Source organism: Drosophila suzukii, chromosome 3, assembly GCF_043229965.1.
Source record: "Drosophila suzukii chromosome 3, CBGP_Dsuzu_IsoJpt1.0, whole genome shotgun sequence".
Lineage (NCBI taxonomy): Eukaryota > Metazoa > Arthropoda > Insecta > Diptera > Drosophilidae > Drosophila > Drosophila suzukii.
In genome coordinates this window covers 80,114,058-80,134,196 of record NC_092082.1, presented here as the reverse complement: position 1 = coordinate 80,134,196, position 20,139 = coordinate 80,114,058, and the positions used below count along the sequence as shown (strand labels likewise).

Genomic DNA, 20,139 nt, shown 5'->3' with positions numbered 1-20,139 from the left:
CTAATCACTTACCATATAAGCTCAAGTACTAAATCTAAAGCGAACTTAAAATACCCCCTTGGGAATCTACTTTATAGCGATCATAAAAACTGGCTCGATTACCAACGCAAAAATATCGATCGCCCATTTGCAACCGAGATGCAATAGTATCGATACACTCGCATCGATTAGAAACCGTTAGGCGCCAATCACAATTATCGACGTTATGAAAACGAGTAAAGCGACCAAAGCAACGCATAGCAGCAAAACCCAACCAAACTCGGCTAAAACAAGCCGAATCGAAACGAGCCAAGTCGAGTTGCCTTTGTTTGCTGGTCGGGCCCACTAAAATAGTTCAGGAAATGATGAAAAGGAGGAGTTCGAGCGAAGGGGAGAGGAGGGGGGATGGTTGGGGAGGATATTAAGAGCATCGTGGGGCCTGAGTTTGGTATTGAGTTTTGGGCCTTTGGCTTGCGCCCGATTGTGTCCCAGCCTGGTGGCTTTCCACAGCGCAACTGAAAATACGAAAATGCGAGGCGGAAAAGCTGGCAACAACAACGCGCGCATGTGGCAGGGTTGCCAGAGCGCAGAGAGTTTCCCAGCCTCGGCGGCAGCGGCGGCAACTCTGGCCACCCGGCTGTCGACTGTGTGTTGGCCAGGCCAAAAGCATTCAGTACGAACTCTGCACTTCGCACAACAAGACGCCAAGCGACCAGCGACGACGACGCCAAAGGCGCTCGGCCAAAGCCACAGAGCCCGAGCAAAAACTACGTAAATTTTCCACAGCCATTTTCCACATTTTCCCAGTCGAACAAGAGCGGCAGCAAAAACATCGGCCTGCCTGTGTGTGTGTTTTGTGTGTGCAATAGTGAATTGTTCTTGGCCCAGGCGATCGAGTTCCCCGCAAAAACCCTTCCCCCCAATCCCGCTAAAATGTGGAGCTGGGGCTAAGGAACACCGCCAAAAAACCCCAAAACAAGCAGCGACTCAGAAAAAGGCGCCAAACTAAGATTACCGCCAGCCAAGATTACCTCCTCAAGACCCCGCAGGAAACCATGAAAATGTGGACCGAATCCAATGTAAGTAGATCGTGATAAAATAAGGTTTTATATCTCAAGTATCGAACTTGATCTTCCTTAAAGATATTTGCCATAGATGGGTTATTGTCTTTGTTTAAGAATTAGATGCAGTTCAAAGAGAGCTAATATAGTTTGATCAAATTTTTAATTTAAATTTAAATTAACATTTTAACATTGTCATCTAAGAGTAAGTACGTTTCAGAAATTTGTTACTCTATCCTAAGCACAAATAAAACACTTTTAAAAACGTAAATTCCTATAATCAAATGTGTACTAATTGAATATCTCTGAAGATATTAAATGGAAATGATATAAAATTATTTCAATCAACTTTTGTATGGTCGAAATTCCAAATATGAAGTTTCTGCAGCTTGAAAACACAGTCTTAGGACTTATGGTCCTTAATGATACCATGACAATATGATACTACACTACTAGCTTCCTAATATGTATGACCATGTATGATATGATTGCATATGAGTACATGTGCTTTTGCCATCTGAGGTGCATTCGCTATCTTTGTTTTGATTCTTGAGTTTCTTCTATCGGCATTTATGTTTTGTGCGCGTGTTTCTTTTGCCGCTTACCGGCGAAACCAATTGAAAAGCCATTTGGCTACGGCCGGGAAATGCTCAATGGATTGGTCAGGGGTGCGACGAGGGGGGTGCTGCAGGGGGGGTCCAAAAGAGGGGGCCTCCAGCACGCATATCCATGTGGGGCATTCGTAGTAGGCACGCACAGCACGCGTCGTCAGCTAGCCATTTTCCTCGATTTGCCCCCCCTTCGAATTCCCGATTCTCGATGGCCGATTCCGATTCGATTTCCATTCCCAAGTTGGGGTCTTGAACCCCCCTCCCCCTCCCCCTTCCCCACTTCCTACAAGACCCCCTTGCAATCGAAGCCAAGTAAACAAAAGCCAACAACAGCAAGGTTTTTTCTCTTCTCTCTTTGTTTTCTTTCTTTATTTCTACCGCTTGCAGCAATTAAATGAAAGTTTTTGTGATGATGGACGACGAAAAGGGGGCGGTGGGTGATGGTAAAAGGGGGGGGACCATCGGAAAAAGGAGGCGTAGAAGCCGGCGAGCAAAACAAAAACTGCAAAAATGTCATACACGTCGAGGGGTTGGCAATCGCCCCTTGGGGGCGGGGATGCGGTTGGTTTGGGGGCGTGTAAAGTGCATTGGCATTTAAGATTCGTTGCAGGCATTGCTTCCAAGTTTCCCAACAAATAAAACATGAAGAGAGGGAAAGAAATTTATTGAAATAAACTTGACCCACAATTGGCCAAAGTGTTTGACGATGGCAGATATGCTGACTTTGAGAAAAATGTTTGGTGCGAGGAATTTGTCAGGTGGCATTTTATGAAGGATTTTATTGCATACTACAAATATAGAAGATATTTGAAAATGCTTCACTTTCTTACAAAGTTTAGGGACAATATTTCTGTTCACAGTTTTTTACATTGACGTATACCAAACCTATCTTGCTAAATGTAATCTTTACCAAAATCTATCTAATTTAATAATTTATAGAACTATAGATTTGGTAACTCCGGTTCTTTTAAACCTTTATAAATAACAAAAAACTTTATAAATAAAAAAAAAATATGGATAGTTACAAATTTTTTTTTACTTCTTGGGTTGGAAGTATTGTCGATTCCCAAAGGAAAAGTTTGTATCAATACTAATTTTAAGACAAACCTACTTTGTTATTCCGAGTCTTAAAAACCAACCCGTGAAGCGAAATAAACGTGGAATCTCCGGTCTCCCTGTGGGAAAGTCTGCTGTTAAAAAGTCAACAGATTCGCTGCCGCTCCACATAAATGATTAACCAGGGCAAAGGTCGTAAAACGGTAAATCAACAATAAATACACTTACCACTCCCCTCTTACCAACTCACGCACACACCCACCATACACACACACACACACTTACTCGCAAAGGAATCCACTTGTCCTTGACACAGTGACGTACCAAAGTCCGAACGTTGTATAATAATAGCATCATGACTTGCGCTTGTTCCGCTCCTTTGTGGGCGGGGGGCAGGGCGCAGGGGGCGGGGCACCCCATCAACTCATTTTCATTATCGGTCCCATGCAAATGCCCGTCGCATACCTTAGGTCAGTTTCCGTATCGTAAAAAAGGCACAGGCCATGCCAGGCAACACAATCTCTTTCGGAGAGTGGGGCAGCAGCCGGCGGCGGACAAACCCTTTTTTCCGAGCTATAAATACAGGCGAACATCTCTAAACCGAACCGCAAGCATCTGATGAATGAACAATTGGCGTAATTGAGAGTTTCGAGTTCGAGTTCGAGTTCTCATTTCATTACAATAATATGCTTTGAGTGCTTATAGGGAATTTCAAGTGTTTGTTTTAGAATTACTGCTTATAAAGAGCTCTTCAGCAGCCATCTTTGTCTGTGAGCCCCCCAATTGTGTCAATTAAATTAGGATATCTTTATTAATAAGTGATTTTTAAAAAGTATTGTTATGTAAGGTATTAGGATTGTTTAAAAAATCGCAAATGAAGTTGCTCTTTGTAGCTTTGTTATACAATAATAATAATGTTCTTGAGGTAAGCCAAATAGACCATCCATCTAGTAAAAAGTTTTTTTTTTTACAAAATTGCAAATTAAGTTGGTATTTGTATCTTTGTTATCATAATAATGTTCTTGAGGTAAGCCAAATAGTCCTACCATCTAGTAAATCCATCGTATAAGTAATAAAATGTTTATAATCTTTGAATGCTTAGGAATTTGTGAAATTTAGAAATATTATGGGTTAGAATAGTGAAATTCGAAGTTAGGAAAGGACTTTTCTTCTGATTCGAGTTTAAGTTGGACCTAGAGCACACAAATTGGAATTGTAAAGTTGTTATAATGAAAGTGGTATTGTGGTATTGTTACACAATTTCTTCTTTGAGTGACGGACCAATTCGACATAGTGAAGTTGGACTGTATTACGGTTTTATGCGTATTTACCATTACGCCTCCAATGGGCAATACAAATGGGCAGTGCTGCCTCTGCCGCTGCTGCTGCTGCTCTTCTTCTTGCTCTTGCGGCTGGCCATAATTTATTGGCCACTTGTTTCTAAGCGACGGCAGAGGCAGAGGCAACCTGCCGTCATGAATGAATGGAGGTGAGTGAGTGCGAGGGGGGGGGGGGATGGGGCAGAGGGTGAGTGACTTGCTCAAAGAGTGAGTGAATGCCACTCGCTAATAAGCATCAAGAGCAGACACAAAAGGGCAAAAGCAAAAGCAACAGCACAGCAAAAGCAAAAGCAAGAGTCAACAATAACCACTGCAGTGGGAGGGAAAGAGAGGGCGGTAGTAGGCCGGCAGCACGTGCTAAGCACATTTAACGACAACTACAACAACAACAAAGAGCGGCCACAAAAACGATTAAATTAAAAACCAAAACAAACTAAAGAAACGGCGCAGCGCCGTCAACGTCGACGTCGCCGTCCGCAGTCGCGTCGCAGTCAACGTCAACGCCAACGCCGCAAGGAGAGAGATACAAAAACAATGTTGAGTACACAAGGCACACACAAAAATAAAAGAAAACAATAAAAAAAAGGCAACGACAACAACGAAGGCAGCGCGCATAATAAACGTCAATTTAAAAATGCTAAAAGCTCGCGACGCCGACTGCGCAGTCGACCCAAGCCGGCGACAATAATAATAATAAAAAAAAGAAAAAACCAAGGGAATCGCCGAAAGTTAAGAAGTAAACACAGTCACACACACACACAGCGACACACGAAGAGCAATAAAAAATAACCCTTTTTCCGGTTTTTGTTTTGCTTTGCAGTTTCTAATCAAGAGGAAATACATGAAAGCGGCCAAAATGCCGCTACTTTTTGGGGTTTCGGATTTGGGGGCGGTGAGATTTCTTTTTTGGCATTCATCATTTAGCATAGGGCAACACCGCAATCCTTTTTATGTTGTGCGAAACAGCGGCACAAAAGGGAAAATGGTATTCGAATGGAGTGTTGATTTGGTGAGTGGAACTTAAAAGATACAAAGATACAAAAAGTATCTAAAATAAAAGAAACTACGAATGCCTTCCATAGGAGAATACAAAATAGTAGCAATCATAAATCACTATAGAAAGTAATCATTATTTATATTATATTATATTTTTTTGGATAGTATTACTTTTGGAAACCCCGAGGGAGGTTGATATCTTTTCTATAACTATCTTTACAATCCAACAGACTAAGATACTAACCCATCAAATTATAAAATAGCTAATCTCAGCATACCAGTTTCACTAGAAATGATATATACATTTAGGAACTCTTAAAATAAATGGCATTTGCGATTAGATCAGCTGTCCGTGGCATTCATTGAGCACTTTTTCAAAGCCAAATATTTACTACGAGTCACACATACCGGCACGCAAGCATTCACTATCAACCCACGCCGATTATTCAGTGGCAATAAAAACAATAAAAATCATCACTCAGCCATTTACATAACGATCAAAACAAAAGCCCCCAGCTGATTGGGATTGGATTGGGGTAGGGTCGAAGTCGCATACTCACATCCACATCCACATTCACGTTCGATGCCGGGTATCATAAATAATTTCGATTTGACTTATATTATTAGCTAAATAAATATGAATGAAAAAAAAGAGCAGTAAAAAATAAAGCAGACGGAAGCAAACAAACAATCGACGGCCAGCAAGAGGCATGAAAATTGAATGAGTGAGTGAAATGAAAGACAAAGTGGCGCCAACGTCGACAGCGCTGCTTAGCGTGAGAAAACCCATTCAAATTGTCAAACACAAATGTCTACGTAATGATCGGCCCCTAATAAATGACAATCGAATGGGAATGGGAATGAATGAATGAAACCGAACGAGAACGAAAGTGCGATTCCAATTACGACACCAAAAGCAGATCGCATGGGGAATACAAATGGGTCAGGTGAATAAAGAAGTCAAGTGCTCCAGATACTGTGGGTGAAAAGGGAAAGAAAAATATCAGGTACTTTAATTGACGGTCTTGAGTGCTCATCGAATACGTTAGGGATCTCCCAAAATTTGTTTAGATAAAGTACTCGGGCTAAAGACACTTCTTCTAAATCGAAAAACTTACATGAATACTATGTTTTTTTAAGCTAGAAACCAATTGGTTCCCATATATAGAAGTTACTTTCTAAATTTCATACATAAATTGACATTTATCTGTCACTGCGATATCTATTCAGAAGTTTTTTGTTGATAAAAGTAGAAAACCGATTGCAAATCTTGTCACTTGTACACAAATATACCTAACATTTTACCGATGAAATCATAATTTAGAATCCGAAAAACTGCCCGCTTAAAAAAGTACCAAAGTAGTTAAAATAGTAGTATTAGTAGTATTAGTAGTAGCATATAGCAGTATTCTGCTACTATAGTAGTAGTTTATAGTAGTAGTACTAGTATTATATTACCGAAGCTAATGTTGTACTTTAAGTTACAAATTCAGCAATGTACCTGAGTCAATTTCATAGACTTTAAAAATACGTTCTGCTTATTCTTGAAAGGTCCAAACAAAAATCTTGAGATACCAAGATCAAGACGTACATTAAATGATTGTAAATAAGATTGTTTTATTAGTTGGGTACACACATTACATCGCATATCTTACATTATTGGTTTTTAGAACTCAATTCCTGGGTTAGCAAGAACTTAATAACGAGTGATTACCGTAATCCTAACTAATTAGTCGGCTGTTTAGTCAGCTACCAAAGCTCAGCTAATGTGGACGTCTCCTTCCGTCACGAGAACAACATGTGTACATACTTACAATGTGCAGCATCAGACGGCCTCAGTCTGAGTTGACAAGTACGCCGAGTCCAAAGTGCTCCCCCTCTATAAGGAGTGGGGGTCTTTAACCAAGTGCAATGGCAACGGCGACGGCCAGAAACAACGAGACTTGTTCTCCACTCGCCACCCAAAAGTCCCGCCCCCTTTGGACCACGACCACCCAACCCTTTGGCAGTACGAAGTGGCGTATCAAAACAAAAAAGGCGACGACAGCGTTTCACGTTCTGAGCACAATTAATAAATTATAGACGGCAGAGGAAACGGCGGAGACCAAAAGGCAACAGCAGCGCAGCGGCAGAGGCGGCGACTGCGACTGCGACTGCGGCTGAGGCAGAGGGTGGGCGGGGGGTAGGGGGAGCCAGAGTCACGTGTAGAGCGACGAAGCAAGTGATCAAAACAAAAACCGACAAAAAACGAATTTATCATTACAACAAGCAATAAAATTAATCAGCAATTCAAAAACTGCAAGTGGCTCGTTTGTTGTTGTGTGTGGCTGTTTGTTGTTGTTTGCCGTCTGAGTTGTTGCGGTTGGTTTAATAACCCGAAAATAATCGCGGGCGAGCGACAGAGATGCCAATAGTTGGCTCGAAGGAGAGGCAGCAGCAGAGGCAGCGGCAGCGGCAGAGGCAGCGACGCCGGCAGAGAAACAGATGAAGTAGAGCAGACGTCGTCGGCGTCATTAAAACAACATAAAAAGTAATAAATAAATATGAGTACGGCCGAGAATAAGTGAGTGTGTGTGTGTGTGACAGGGAGAACGAACGACCTTCAACTTCCTGCCCTCTTACCCCTCTTAGCGACATAGACAGATAAACGAAACGGCACAGTGGTCGCTCGCAAATTAGAAGCTCTTAAGTATCTCTAGTGTTTTTATTTGGCCAAACCAAAACATCTTCGAAGGCCTTCTTTTGACTTCATTAAACTTGTTTGAACTCAGAGTGTTAAGCAGTCGCGAGGGTGATGAACACTAGTACGTTTTGCGGGACTTCCCCAATGTATTAAACGTCTTATATTGCTGTTTGCTAGTTTTATTTCATAAAGCTACTATTTCAAAAAGTTCCTCGTTCTTCAAATCATATTAACTTCTTTCCGAAAATAAACAATCAAAGTATGATCTAAGGCATGTTTTATAGTCATATTATATCAGTATGGTATGCAAATGGAACCGATTACATTTATGTTATAAGATGTATCCTTACCATAAACTCATACATATTTCAAAGCTTTTAAGGTTGTAAGCAATTGCTTGTAAGACGTTGCCTATCATTAAAAAATAATGTCATGGTAATAACTTTATTAAATTGTACAACATCGCAATTGTTAAGATACAGGTTATTTTAAAATATTACAAGTAAGATTTAGAAATTGTTATATGGGTTTTATTGTTCTTTACTAAAAAGGTCCTTTTGATAAAAGGGTATGTGAACCTATAAACACATTTTTACAAAAGAAATTATATGTACCTCTTCAATGCACCAAGCATTACAGCATGGGCTAAATACAATATCATTTTAACAACAGAGTATCCGAGTTATAGAACATAGAGCTTAAAATAAACTTCACAATTCCAATCTTTAGGATTGAACTTCTAGAAAATATATAATACGTTTCAGTTCTAATCACCCAGAGCCCACTGTAGCTTAGTTGATGTGTGAGGTGGCGCTACCTGTCCGCCTGTCGTCTGTCAGGCGATGACATTGATAGCTTTAACTGTAAACGCTGCAAGTCGAAGAGCTGCGACAGAGCGAGACCCATATATACACAGACGGATGGCAGAGGCCAGTAGTCGGTAGCCAGAGCGAGATGGGGGACAATCGGCATAAATTAAAGGCGACATGCAACATGTGAGTCTGCCCCGTCGCAGTCTCAGATTTTTGGCTGCTCTGCGGCGTTGCCAAGTGTTTTGCATATATGCAAATCGCCCGCACACACAATCCCCGGCCGACAAAAACAACACACACACAGATACACACAGTCATCCGTTTCGGGATTGGGGCAAATGCACCTTGCAACGTCGCGAATTCGAACTTGTTTGGAGTCGCCTCGAAGAGAGCGCTCGCGTCAGTCGCCGAAGAACTTCAAAGCCAGCAGCATGTTGCATGCCATAAGCAGAAAAAAGCACAAAAATGCAAAAAATACAAAACAGTCGTAATAAAAACTGAACAACAACCGCAGAGGCAGCACCATCCAGCATTCAGCATGCAGCATGCGGCATCCACAATCCCTGGCAGCGGCAAATTAAACTAATAAGCGTAAAAGGAACAGCGAACCGTTTGCAGCGCAGCAACTGCGACGCCGACGACGACGTCAGCGCCGGCAGCGCTGCTGGAGCGCAACTCTTGGACTGTCGAAATCCATTATAACCCCAATCGGCAATCGCATTTCTTCCTTCGAGTGGCGCGGTCGTGGAGCTGCAATCGGTCGCCCACTCCCTCTCTATTTCCCAATTACACTCCCCACTTCCAGATGCACTGCGAGAAAATGTAGTTGTAATTACTCTTAAACTAAGATTTTGAATTTCCAATTTTAAAACTTCAAGAACTATGTTTTTAGCAATCTTTTTTTGGATCTTTAGTTACCTGGAGATTTTTGCCTTGGGCAATATGCTTTTCTGTCGAAATATTCTAAAACTAAATTATTTTATTAATCCCCGTTAATATGGTTTAATTTCTATGTTTTAAAGAAGAAACAGGACCTTACCTTAGATTGTATAGCACTTCATCATGGAAAAAGAAGATGGGAACTATTAGAGAATTACTTCAAGAAAATATTGACAACAAACAGAAAATATTTCTGGTTTCTAAGATACTATTTTTCTTTTATAGAGAAGTAGTTGGGAATTAAAAACATTGGAAACCAACAGAAAATGTTTCTGATTTCTAAAAAAAATTGCTTTTAGGAAATATGTTTTAAATTTAACCAATTTGTTTCCATTTTCCATTGGGAAACTTAGTTTTCCACGAAAGCACTTGGTGATCATTTAAATTACCTCTCCGAATTCCTAACAGTTAAAAAATACGTTTTCCAGTGGGTTAAATCATAAAACTGAAGTTGCATTGATGCTCTAAGCGTCCCCCTTCACTTTTCCCCCGGCGCAACGAACCAAAGCGAACCGAACGGAACGTAACCAGCTTTTGGCCCTGGCCAAAACTTTAATCCGACAGGGACAACTCGGACGAGGCATGGGAATTGGCAGGGCTAGAGAGATTGGCCAGAAGGTGGGAATGGGTAGGGGACAGGATGCCAGAAGGGCGGGGGCGACGAATAATGCTAGGTGGGTGGCTGCAATGCGAGCTTTCGGAAATTGAAACTGGCATTAGAAGAGTGGCAGTGAAAACCAGCATTCGTAAAACAAACTGAATACTAAGAAGCTTAAACACACCAGTTATAGTACCCATCTTTCCCAGAAGATCATACGATTGAGTGCGTCCTTAGTTCAGCCTATGCAAATAGAAACTGTTATTTAACTGTTATATCATTTTATTGCCTACTTTACGGTGCAATTAGCTTGATTGGAGGACTCTCCTGCTTTTAAAACGATGTCATAACAAAAGTTAAAATTGTGGTTTAAAAATTATTTAACTATCACTTAACTATTTATTACTATGTAGTTTTATATCCTCTACACAAAGATTTGCTATTCATTATAAGCGTTCTCCTCGTAGTCAACGAATTCCAATGAAATTCGGTATAAATATGAAGATCTATTCTCGTGATCCCCAAACCGGTGACCCAGAAACCAAATGAAAGAACACTTAATCTAATAAAGGAACGAATGCGGCGCCAATCAGCCAATACCAGCAATTTCAGGCCATCTCGATTCCTGGCTGCACCTGATCTCAGTTATCAATGGTACACAGCCCCAGGAGAAGAGATCATATATAGCTATACCCATGGAACCGATCATTTCGACAGTCGCAATTCCTCGCTAGCGGTCGGGCAAAAATAGCCAGCGCCACCGAACACAAACATTATTAATGCCTCTGTTGTTGTTTGGATAAGTTTTACTCAATCGCATCGAGTCATCATCATCTTCCCATCCAGTCGCCAGTCTGCAGAGGCGATTCCGATGGAGAGAACGAGCGAGTCTCCAAAAATATAATGCCAACAACAGTGCGCCGAGCACAAGGCCAACAGCTGGTCGCTCTGGTCTTTGGGGCCCGAATCTGAATCTGAATCTGCGTCTTCATCGGCATCGGCATCAGCATCCAACATCTCCGTGTTTGTCTCGCGGCCCCCTTCACCCTTCCTCCACCCAGTCCCCCTTGGCAATCCCCATCTACGTCCCTGGCTGGCATCGCATCCATTCCGTTCGCTCTGTTTCGGCTCGGCGTTCCACATTCACATCGACATCCACACAGCAACATATCCACACTGAAATCCGCCAAACCTGCAGCACTTCTCTACCCTATCCCGTGGGTTGGGAGTTATTATTTTAACCAATAGTTTGCAAATTTACTATTCAAATTTTTCTATACTTGAGCTTCTATGGTAAAGATGTCTGTCTTCAGATCTGATCATATAACAAATGTTGTATACCATTAGAAATCCTCATTATCAATCCTTACTATTCTTGATCACATTTCCTTTTGCAAACAGAATTACTATATATTTAATATTTAAGTGTCCATCTTTCCCTCTTTATGGTAAAGTTAAAGTTAAACAACTTGGAAACATGAATATTTGGATTTTTAAACCCACATTTAGGTTCGTTTTCTTGTTCGCATGTCCAACTACATATGTTTAAAACCTACTTTTAGTTTAACATGCGAACGGAAAAGTGGTCCTAAAAGTAACTTAACATCAAGCAGGATTGAAAACTACAGAGATATTTCATTTCGTTATAGTTAAACGAGAAATGCATGAACATCTAGGATTTCGGTAAGACTTTCTTCAGTACTCCAAAAGATCCTTTAGTCAGTTAGCAAGGGTATTTAAAGCTTCGGCTGGACCGTTTAAACCTCCTTTTTGCTGATATTTCGAGTAACTAGCACAGGCAACAACAACAGCAGCACCAGCACCGAACATGTTCAAAGTTTCTCGGATGCGACAGCGACAAGCGGCAACAAAAACAACCAAGAGCCGCCTCCGCCACACACTCGCATAAAATTTTAATACAAAAATGCTGCCAAACATTTGCCCACCCCCGCAACAACGGCAACTAAAGCAGTGGCAGTGGCAGCGGCAGAGACCATTACGCAGGGGCCCCTTTCTTTCTTTCCTCCTTTCTTTCGGTCGGTCGGTCGGTTGGGTCGGTTGGGTTGGCTGGGTTGGTTGGGCTGGTCCGACCTGACACTCAACTCAGCTCAACTCGCCGTTCAGCAATTTCATTTCAACATGCTTCTAACAGAGCCTGAGCTCTCGGCTCTGGTCCACACAGTTCCAGTCCCGCAGCCAACAGATCTTGGTTCGCTTTAGCAAAGCAAAAGCATCTTAAATTTTTCTGTTTCTGTTCGCCTCAACCCTCCATCCACCATCCACCATCCACCATCCACCATCCACCATCCGCCATCCTCCATCGCCCCCATAGACCCCGTCGTCGTCGTCGTACTTTATAGTCGTACTTTGTTGGTTTTCTACCCACAAGTCTTTCTCTTTTTTCGTTGTCGCTGTACCCAGAGCCAGAGCCGGAGCCAGAAGAAGCACAGCACAGCACAGCACAGCACAGGCAGGGGCAAAAAACCGAGGGAAAAATAATTTTTTTTTATAGGTATTATTTCGTTCCCACATACGACGCGCCGAGGCGAACGACGGTCGGTTGGTTGGTTGGTTGGTTGTTCAGTCCCACAGTTCGACGGTGGGACTATTCGACGGTCGAAATGAACGAAACGAGAATGAGTGGGGGATGAGAGGCAATGAGCGGTCGGGGGAGGGAAAGGAAGGGAAACGGCAGAGGCCGTGACAGCGTCAGCGCATGTACATATAAAACCCGATACTACGTCAGCCAGGGTTGCCAGGGTAGTTGGGAAAGCAATGGAAATACATTCCTTTGAAGACCTTTACAGCAGGGATTTCCAACCAACTTATTGTTTTGAAAATGAAACATGAAAAAATCTTAGATGATTAACAATCCAAATATCAACAGGCCTTGATTATAATAAAACTTATATTTACCTTTTTATTATACCTTTTAAGCAACAGAGTCAATCATATTTTCCAGAATTTTAAAATGAAAATGACGACAACTATTATTTAATTCAGTTTTTTGTTATATGTATGACCTTGTAGGACCATCATATTATAAAATATATTTATTGGAATTCCGAACCCAGCTAATCATTTGTAGTTTCGTAGAACCCATTATAATGCCCGCAATCTGCTCTGTGAGGCCCGGTTCAGGGTTCAATGCCGTTTGGCATAACCGACCGCCTGGCAACCCTGCGCACTTGTGTTGCTGCCTTTGCTGTGCTGCCTCTGCTGATGTTATGCCGCCTGTCTGCCAACCAGCCTGCAATGTCCCGCTACCCGCTCACCGTTCCCGCTCCCCGTCCGCCCCCGCCCCTGCCCCCTGCCCCTGCCCCCTGCCCCTGCTCTCTGCCATCGAGTGTACGGCCATCAAGCCATTTGCCTCTGACAGCGCACACGATGCGCCGCACAAATATCGCCGAGCAGCCAGCGCACATACAATCCGACGTATGTACGGGCTATATATTTTTGTAGGTTATGTGTATATAGCTGGCGGTCGGTGGAGCAGTGTGAGTCAGGCATGGCGATTGTGGGAGAGAACGAACGAACCGACGAACGAACTTCGTCGGCGCAACGAAAACGAGCTTTGCTCTTCGGCCCTCTTTGTGCTCTATGTACGAGGCGGTTGTGTGTGGGGGAGTGTATAAATACAGTGGATACTGATGGATCGAGAAAGGTATCTGTAAGATACAGTTTATGTATCTAAAACATTTCTAAAATTAAAATGAACAGAATTAGGATTTTCAATCTGTAAGATACATTGTATCTGTTAGATATATTTCATTTGCATTTGATATACATATCTGTAAGATACATTTCACAAAAATATTTTATAAAATTAAAATAATAAGAAATAATATAGTAAATGGAACTGTAAGCCATTTTATACTTATATTTCGAGCTATGACATTTCGTTGAACCAGATGGTAGAACATTAAAAAAATATTTATGTCAATAAAAAGGGATATCTTTAAATGCCAACTTTTTTTAAATCAAAATAACAATTTCAACATTTTATGTCGTCATGATTTGTAGGTTGAGTAAATATTGAATAATACGGTAAAACGTTATAAAATTTAAAAAAACAACAAAGAAATTTCCTGTTGAACTTCTTAGCGAGTTCTGCCTGTCCACACTGTACATAAAATGTTAAAACTCTGATTATGACGATGACGTTGGGCTGCGGGATGGGTGGTGGGGTGGAATGGAATCGGGATGGTAGATGGCGGGGTGGAGAGGCGGAGAGGGGAGGGCGGTTGGGAATCAGGGATGAGCAACGACAGCACAACAACAGAGAAGAGCAGAGCGCACACACAAAATAAAGCAGAGGAAGAAGCAGCAGCTACAGCTACAGCAGCAACAGCAACAGCAGAGGGAAAAAAGTTTCAAATGGAAATTTTGAATTAATGAACGAAACGAAACGAAATGAACTAAACTGGTTTCATTTGTGCTCTGAGCTCAGAGTTGTTTTTGTTGCTTTTCGCCTCTTTCTCTCTGCTCTGCTCTGCCATTCTTTTTGTTGTTGTTGCTGTTGTTGTTGTGCCGCTTTCTTGGCGGCCTGTACGTTTCTCATTTGAAAATATTTTCGCCTCGAACGAAAGAGGCTAATTAAGCCAAAGGAATTTCTCTGCAATTTCCAGCCAGCAGCAACAACAATTGAGTTTCGTACGTTTCATTTTGAAAACTTGTCGTCTTGGTAGTCAGCTGGGTCTTAAGTTTTCGTAGTTTTCGCTGGCAAGAGGAAGAGAGAGCAGGAAATGAATGAGAACTCTCTTTTTTAAGGTTTTATTTCTTTTTTTGCGGCGAAACGATCCTCAAACTTTTGAATTCGCCGCGTACGGATCGCTTTTGTTTATTGCTGTTGGTTATGCTCGCTTTTCAAGGCAATCAGGTGCAATAGTTTTTCGCTCGGCGGTTCCGAATGGTCGCCTTTTTAGCAGAGTTGTTGTTCTGCCGCTGTTGCTGCTGCCACGAAGCAACAACAAACTCCGGCCAAAGCGGAAATGAATGGATCGGATCGGTTTGGATCGGATCGACCGATGACGATAGGTTCGCGGGCAGGCGAACAAGTGCAGAATCGACCAGGAACAAGTTCTCTATTAGCTTAATGAACGATTCTTTCTGGACACTGTGGGAAAAAGCAGCTGCAATTTCAGTTTTCTCGATTTTTTTTGGATATATAATCTTAATACATTGGCTTTCAAAGATCATATAAAAACTATTTTTGGTATAAATCCTCTTTTTAACCATATATGGAAATATTTCCAAGATTCGACGATAAAGAATCAAAAGCTAGCAATATATTTCGTTTCATTTAATACTTATTTTAAATATTCACATCAAAAACACAACAGCTTTAAGAAATCTTTGTTTTAGCAAAGTCTCGAAGTCACAAATAACTTTAACAGATCTATCAAAAAATATATCTTGTCTGTAAACTCCTTTAATAAAAAACAACTCTGTTTGAAATTTCTAATATGACTGAAAATTGGCTAAATAATTAAATACTCACTTTTATTACATAAAGTACAAAACATTTTTTTACAATAGATACAGATTTTAAGCCCTATGATCTTTAAATTAGTAAGATGTAATGAGTAAATTGCCTATTTAGGAAACCCCTCCCCAAATACCTATAAACAAATTAAGTTTTTAAGTATTCCTCCGGATTCTTCTTAGCTTCAAAACTGCTGTGCAGTATTTCCACCCTTTTTTCTCAGTGAAGGTTAGTTGTCTGCTACCTCTGCAGTTGATTATTGTTCCTGGCACAAGCGGCGAGTGCTTCCTGTTCGAATGCTTTCTTATCAGCAGGTTGCCCCCGTTGCGATGCTATCGGTCAGGGTCGTCGGTTCGGGGAGTTCGTCGTCGCAGAGAGCAGGTTGCTCTGCTCCTTCCTTGCTCCTGCTCCTGTTGACAGATTGTATAATTGGCGTTGAATTGATTCGATTACTGAACGGCGCTTGTTCGCTCGCTCAGATTGCTTTTATTCTGCTTTATTTGCGAATGAGTTGCATGAAGTCCCCATATGCCCGTGCCCATGCGAGACTCTTTGTGATGCAAGCAATAACTAGGTAATGAATCCTTTAAAAGGAAAATCTCGGAAAGGGTGGGCGTAATTAAATAGCAAGAAACAAATCATTTAATTATTTTTACAATACGCAGTACAGGAATTACGTGGCCAATTTAATTTTTTACCTGTGCATAACTATCACTTTTCGTGTTGAAACAAATATTGCAATGCACCATCGATGCAAATGTACTTATTTGATATCTGTATAGCGAAAGGCTTTTCGAGTATGGAATTACTTCATTAAAATATAATCGAACGGGGTCGGGAGACTTACAAGCCTGAACCATTTTCGAAATATTAAATAACAATTTTAATTTAAAAGTTCGGCGGTTGAGTACTTTTTTATTTAAATTACTTAATAAGTAAGTATAGGACATTATACTTGTGAAGAATATTTGTAATATTTAATCATGATTTAAACTTGTTAAAAGAAAAGTGATCCGAATTGTTTTTCGATTAAATGAGTTTAAAATAAATAGAAAGGTAAATTAATCACATAATCAAATGTGAAAGCATTCTCTTTTGGAAGGAATAACCCAAAGAATTCAAAAAATGGGTTTAACATTGAGCATATTTGGGAAAATAATACCGTTAGTGGGGTGAACTAGAATATTTCTTTAATATTCATGGTTGTAACTATCATATAATATATATATAGGATCATCCTTATTTAGTAGTATAAAATCACTTCATCGAAAATATCTCACATCATTTAAATTTGTACATAAAAATGGTACTTTATATCATAATCGAAAGGTGTACCATAACTAACTTCCCAGTTGACCATACTCAAAGCTCTTCCAATGGAAGCCAAACATTCAACGCGGAGGCAAGACTATGCAAAGCGGACACCTGTTTTTGCAACACGATCGCTATTGTTGCTGCGGTGCTGCGATGTTGCTGCCGTGGATGTTGCAGCAGTTGGTGGCACAATGGTGGTGGTGGTGCTGAAAAGTCCTCCTCCTCCTGCTTTTCCATCTCACTCCCCCCGCTATTTTTGCCACTCGGGCCATTTATTCAGCATTCAAAACTCGTCTAAATCTAAACCGAAGCAACATGTGTGTTGTTTGCCAGTGAGTGAGTGCCGGCTAGCTTTCAATGGGACACGTTTGGTGGGGGTGGTTAGTACAGTAAGGTGGGTGGTGGTGGTGTGTGTGTGTGTGCGAGGGGGGGGTGGTGTCCTCGGGGGGTGGCGCAGCCTCTGGGCCACCGACATATGTGTGAATAGCGAATGCTGGCAAAATATTTGCACGACGCAGCCTCGCCAAAACACACGCACACATATTTAGAAAAGCTAACGGCAGCCGCAGCGCGTGTGGGCGGTTGCGCAACGTCGCTGCCGCTGTCGCAGCCTCTGCCCACGTCGCTGCCTCCGTCGACGTCACTTGCATTGAACTCGGAAGTAGACGCAATAGAAATAGAGAATAAAAATAAAAATAAAACCAGTTGGCGACGCGGGCCAACATGCAACATCAACATCATAACATATTCAAATCGCCAACAGCGCTGCCAGCGGCATTGTAACAGCAGCGTCGACGTCGACTGCGCAGCATTCGAAGCTTTTACTCTCACGTGAAAAGCGATTTTTTATCACCGCCATGCCGTTGTTTTGATTTATTTCGCTGCTCTGCATCGCGTCACGAATTAAACTAAACAACCGAAGTGGCACACAATCGGAACTCCCGACGCTGCCGATACTCAGGAAATATCTGGTAGTTCCACATCTGCATTCCACTTGCAATGATCGTTCGAACGATCGATTGACCGATTAAGATGCCAAATTACTCTGAGAAAGATGTCAGGTAACCCTGAAGATAAGAAAGAATACATCATAGATCATAAGAGGATCGGAAAATGTCAGGATGTTCAGATAAGATAGAATAAGTTGTTCATAAAAAAGATGCTTATGAAAGTTGGGATAGACACATATGTTCATCTTTTCCAAGAGTTTCCCATTGTTAGAATTTATAAAATATAAAAGATTTACCATATTGTCCCTTAAATAAAGATATGGTTTCATACAAATAAATCTATTCAATTGATTACCAAGTCTGTAAATAAATTGGTACAGTAGCTTTAAGTATGTCTTTTCATATTTCATAAAAAGAATACTATATTTACTATACCTAAACCTTTCTATACTTTCTTAGAGTTTATAAACAGTAAGGTTTCCTTAGAGCATCTAGTACAATCATATAAAATAGCATACATTCTAACTCTAAAGAGTTTTCCAACATTTTTGGATTATAGTTTAAGCCCCAGGACGATCATAGATCAGAACCCCATGATATTTGCCCCTAGTACAGTCGGCACTACCCGCGAAGTCCGATAACCGATAGCGATAGCCCTCGACCAGTTGCATGTCCGTCATCAGCTGGAACGGAACCCGTACTTCGTACTACCTTTGTACCCCTGTCGATGGGGAATAAAAAATAAACCCCATTTCTCGCTCGCCTCGAAGTAATGACATCAGCGACTGAGACGCGACAGAGACGGAAGCAGCGGAGCAGGATACGGCAAAATATGCGACGCAAAATTGGTTGGGTCGGGTTGGGTAGGATTTTGGTTGGGTTTGGGTTTTCGGTGTGCTATGGGTACGGCACGGCACTGCATTGCCATTCCATTTGGCGAGCCAGCAGCGCAACTTGAAAACAATCAGTCAGCGTTGGTCCGCAGCCTGCGACGGACTGCCCGACTTCTCCTCCGCTGACCTTCAATCAAGGAAAGAGTTCGCTCTTCGCCTTTTGGCCCAGGCGAATTAGAATTGGCGCGCTTTTAGCCATTTAGCCAATATACAATATGCTGTTGTAGTTTATTTGTATTTTTTAGCGACTTTTTTGGGCCAAAAGAGATAAGCTCGGCGAAAAGCAGGGAAAAAACAAAAAAAATGTTTCAAGGCGAAATTCGCACAGCAATCTTGGCAATAGCGCATAAAATAGCACAGAGCGCACACGAAGCGGGCAAAAAGTACCTGGCAGATACAGATACGACTGCCAGTGTGCGGACCGAACCAGTCAGCCAACATCTGAGATACAGATACGAGCGCACCGCTGAAATAAACAAAAATGTTTCAACAAAAAAGGGGGATGGCGAGGGGTGTGCAGAGGGAGACGAGAAGAGACGACGCCGACGTCGCCAGCGAAACACCAACAGCAACAGCAGCAACTCGAGTTCAGTTTTGCTTTTCACAGCGAGCGTTTCAGTCGCTTTGGCTCAGTTTTCTTTGTCGCTGCCTTCGCCGCATACCACTCGCATACACGTACATACATATGCCCATGTGGAAATGTACCTTTATATAAACGAAACGAAAACGAACGACCCGATACGAAACGAAACGAAACGAAATCCCAACTGACAAGCAAGACTGACACACAGATACACGCACACACAGCGGCGAGAGATACGCCGTTGGTGGTATTGGTGTAGACTGTTAGTCAGCGCTTGTGCGGCACAGGGTTGCCATATGGTCGGGAATCCACTGCCTGGCGGGTTGGGAAAAGTACTGGGTTTTCTGGATCAATATGGGAGATTATAAGCCATGAATCTTTAATTTCGATACCATTAATAATAACTGACTTAATTTATATCACCTTTTACAGTTACTTTTTCAAAGTAGACTACATAGAATAATAATATTACTTCTTTATAATCCATTACCAAATTGGTTATTAACACTTTTATTTACTAATCCGTTTTTTTTATAACAAGAAATCAAAAAATTATTTTGTATATATGTTTTGGATTTGGTTTAAAAAAACGCTTTCTCAGTAGCTAGATCATTTTAAAACGTTTTGTTTTCTATGTTCTGTTTATCTACCATTCCAATATTGTGGAGTAAACAAGAGTTACAAAATTATTTTTATAAATTAATGATTTATTCTTATACCCATTATGAAAATAACATCAACACAAACAATTTTATATTTACTTTCAATGACTAAGAAAGAATATTGCTACTGGGCAGTGCTATCAATCGTTATGAGCAAACGTTAAACATAAGATATTC

The 20,139-nt window shown here is 41.4% G+C and overlaps 1 protein-coding gene across 1 annotated transcript in view; it reads left to right on the top strand.

The window, feature by feature from the left end:
• Nucleotides 1-674: 674 nt before the first annotated feature.
• The window catches only part of tara (SERTA domain-containing protein 2 taranis), a 38,343-nt gene continuing 18,878 nt past the window's right edge, over nt 675-20,139 (top strand). Inside the window, exon 1 of the mRNA XM_017081045.4 lies at nt 675-1,058. Within this exon, the coding sequence (XP_016936534.4) occupies nt 1,035-1,058 (24 nt within the window). The 5' untranslated portion in view covers nt 675-1,034. The remainder of the gene's footprint in view (nt 1,059-20,139) is intronic.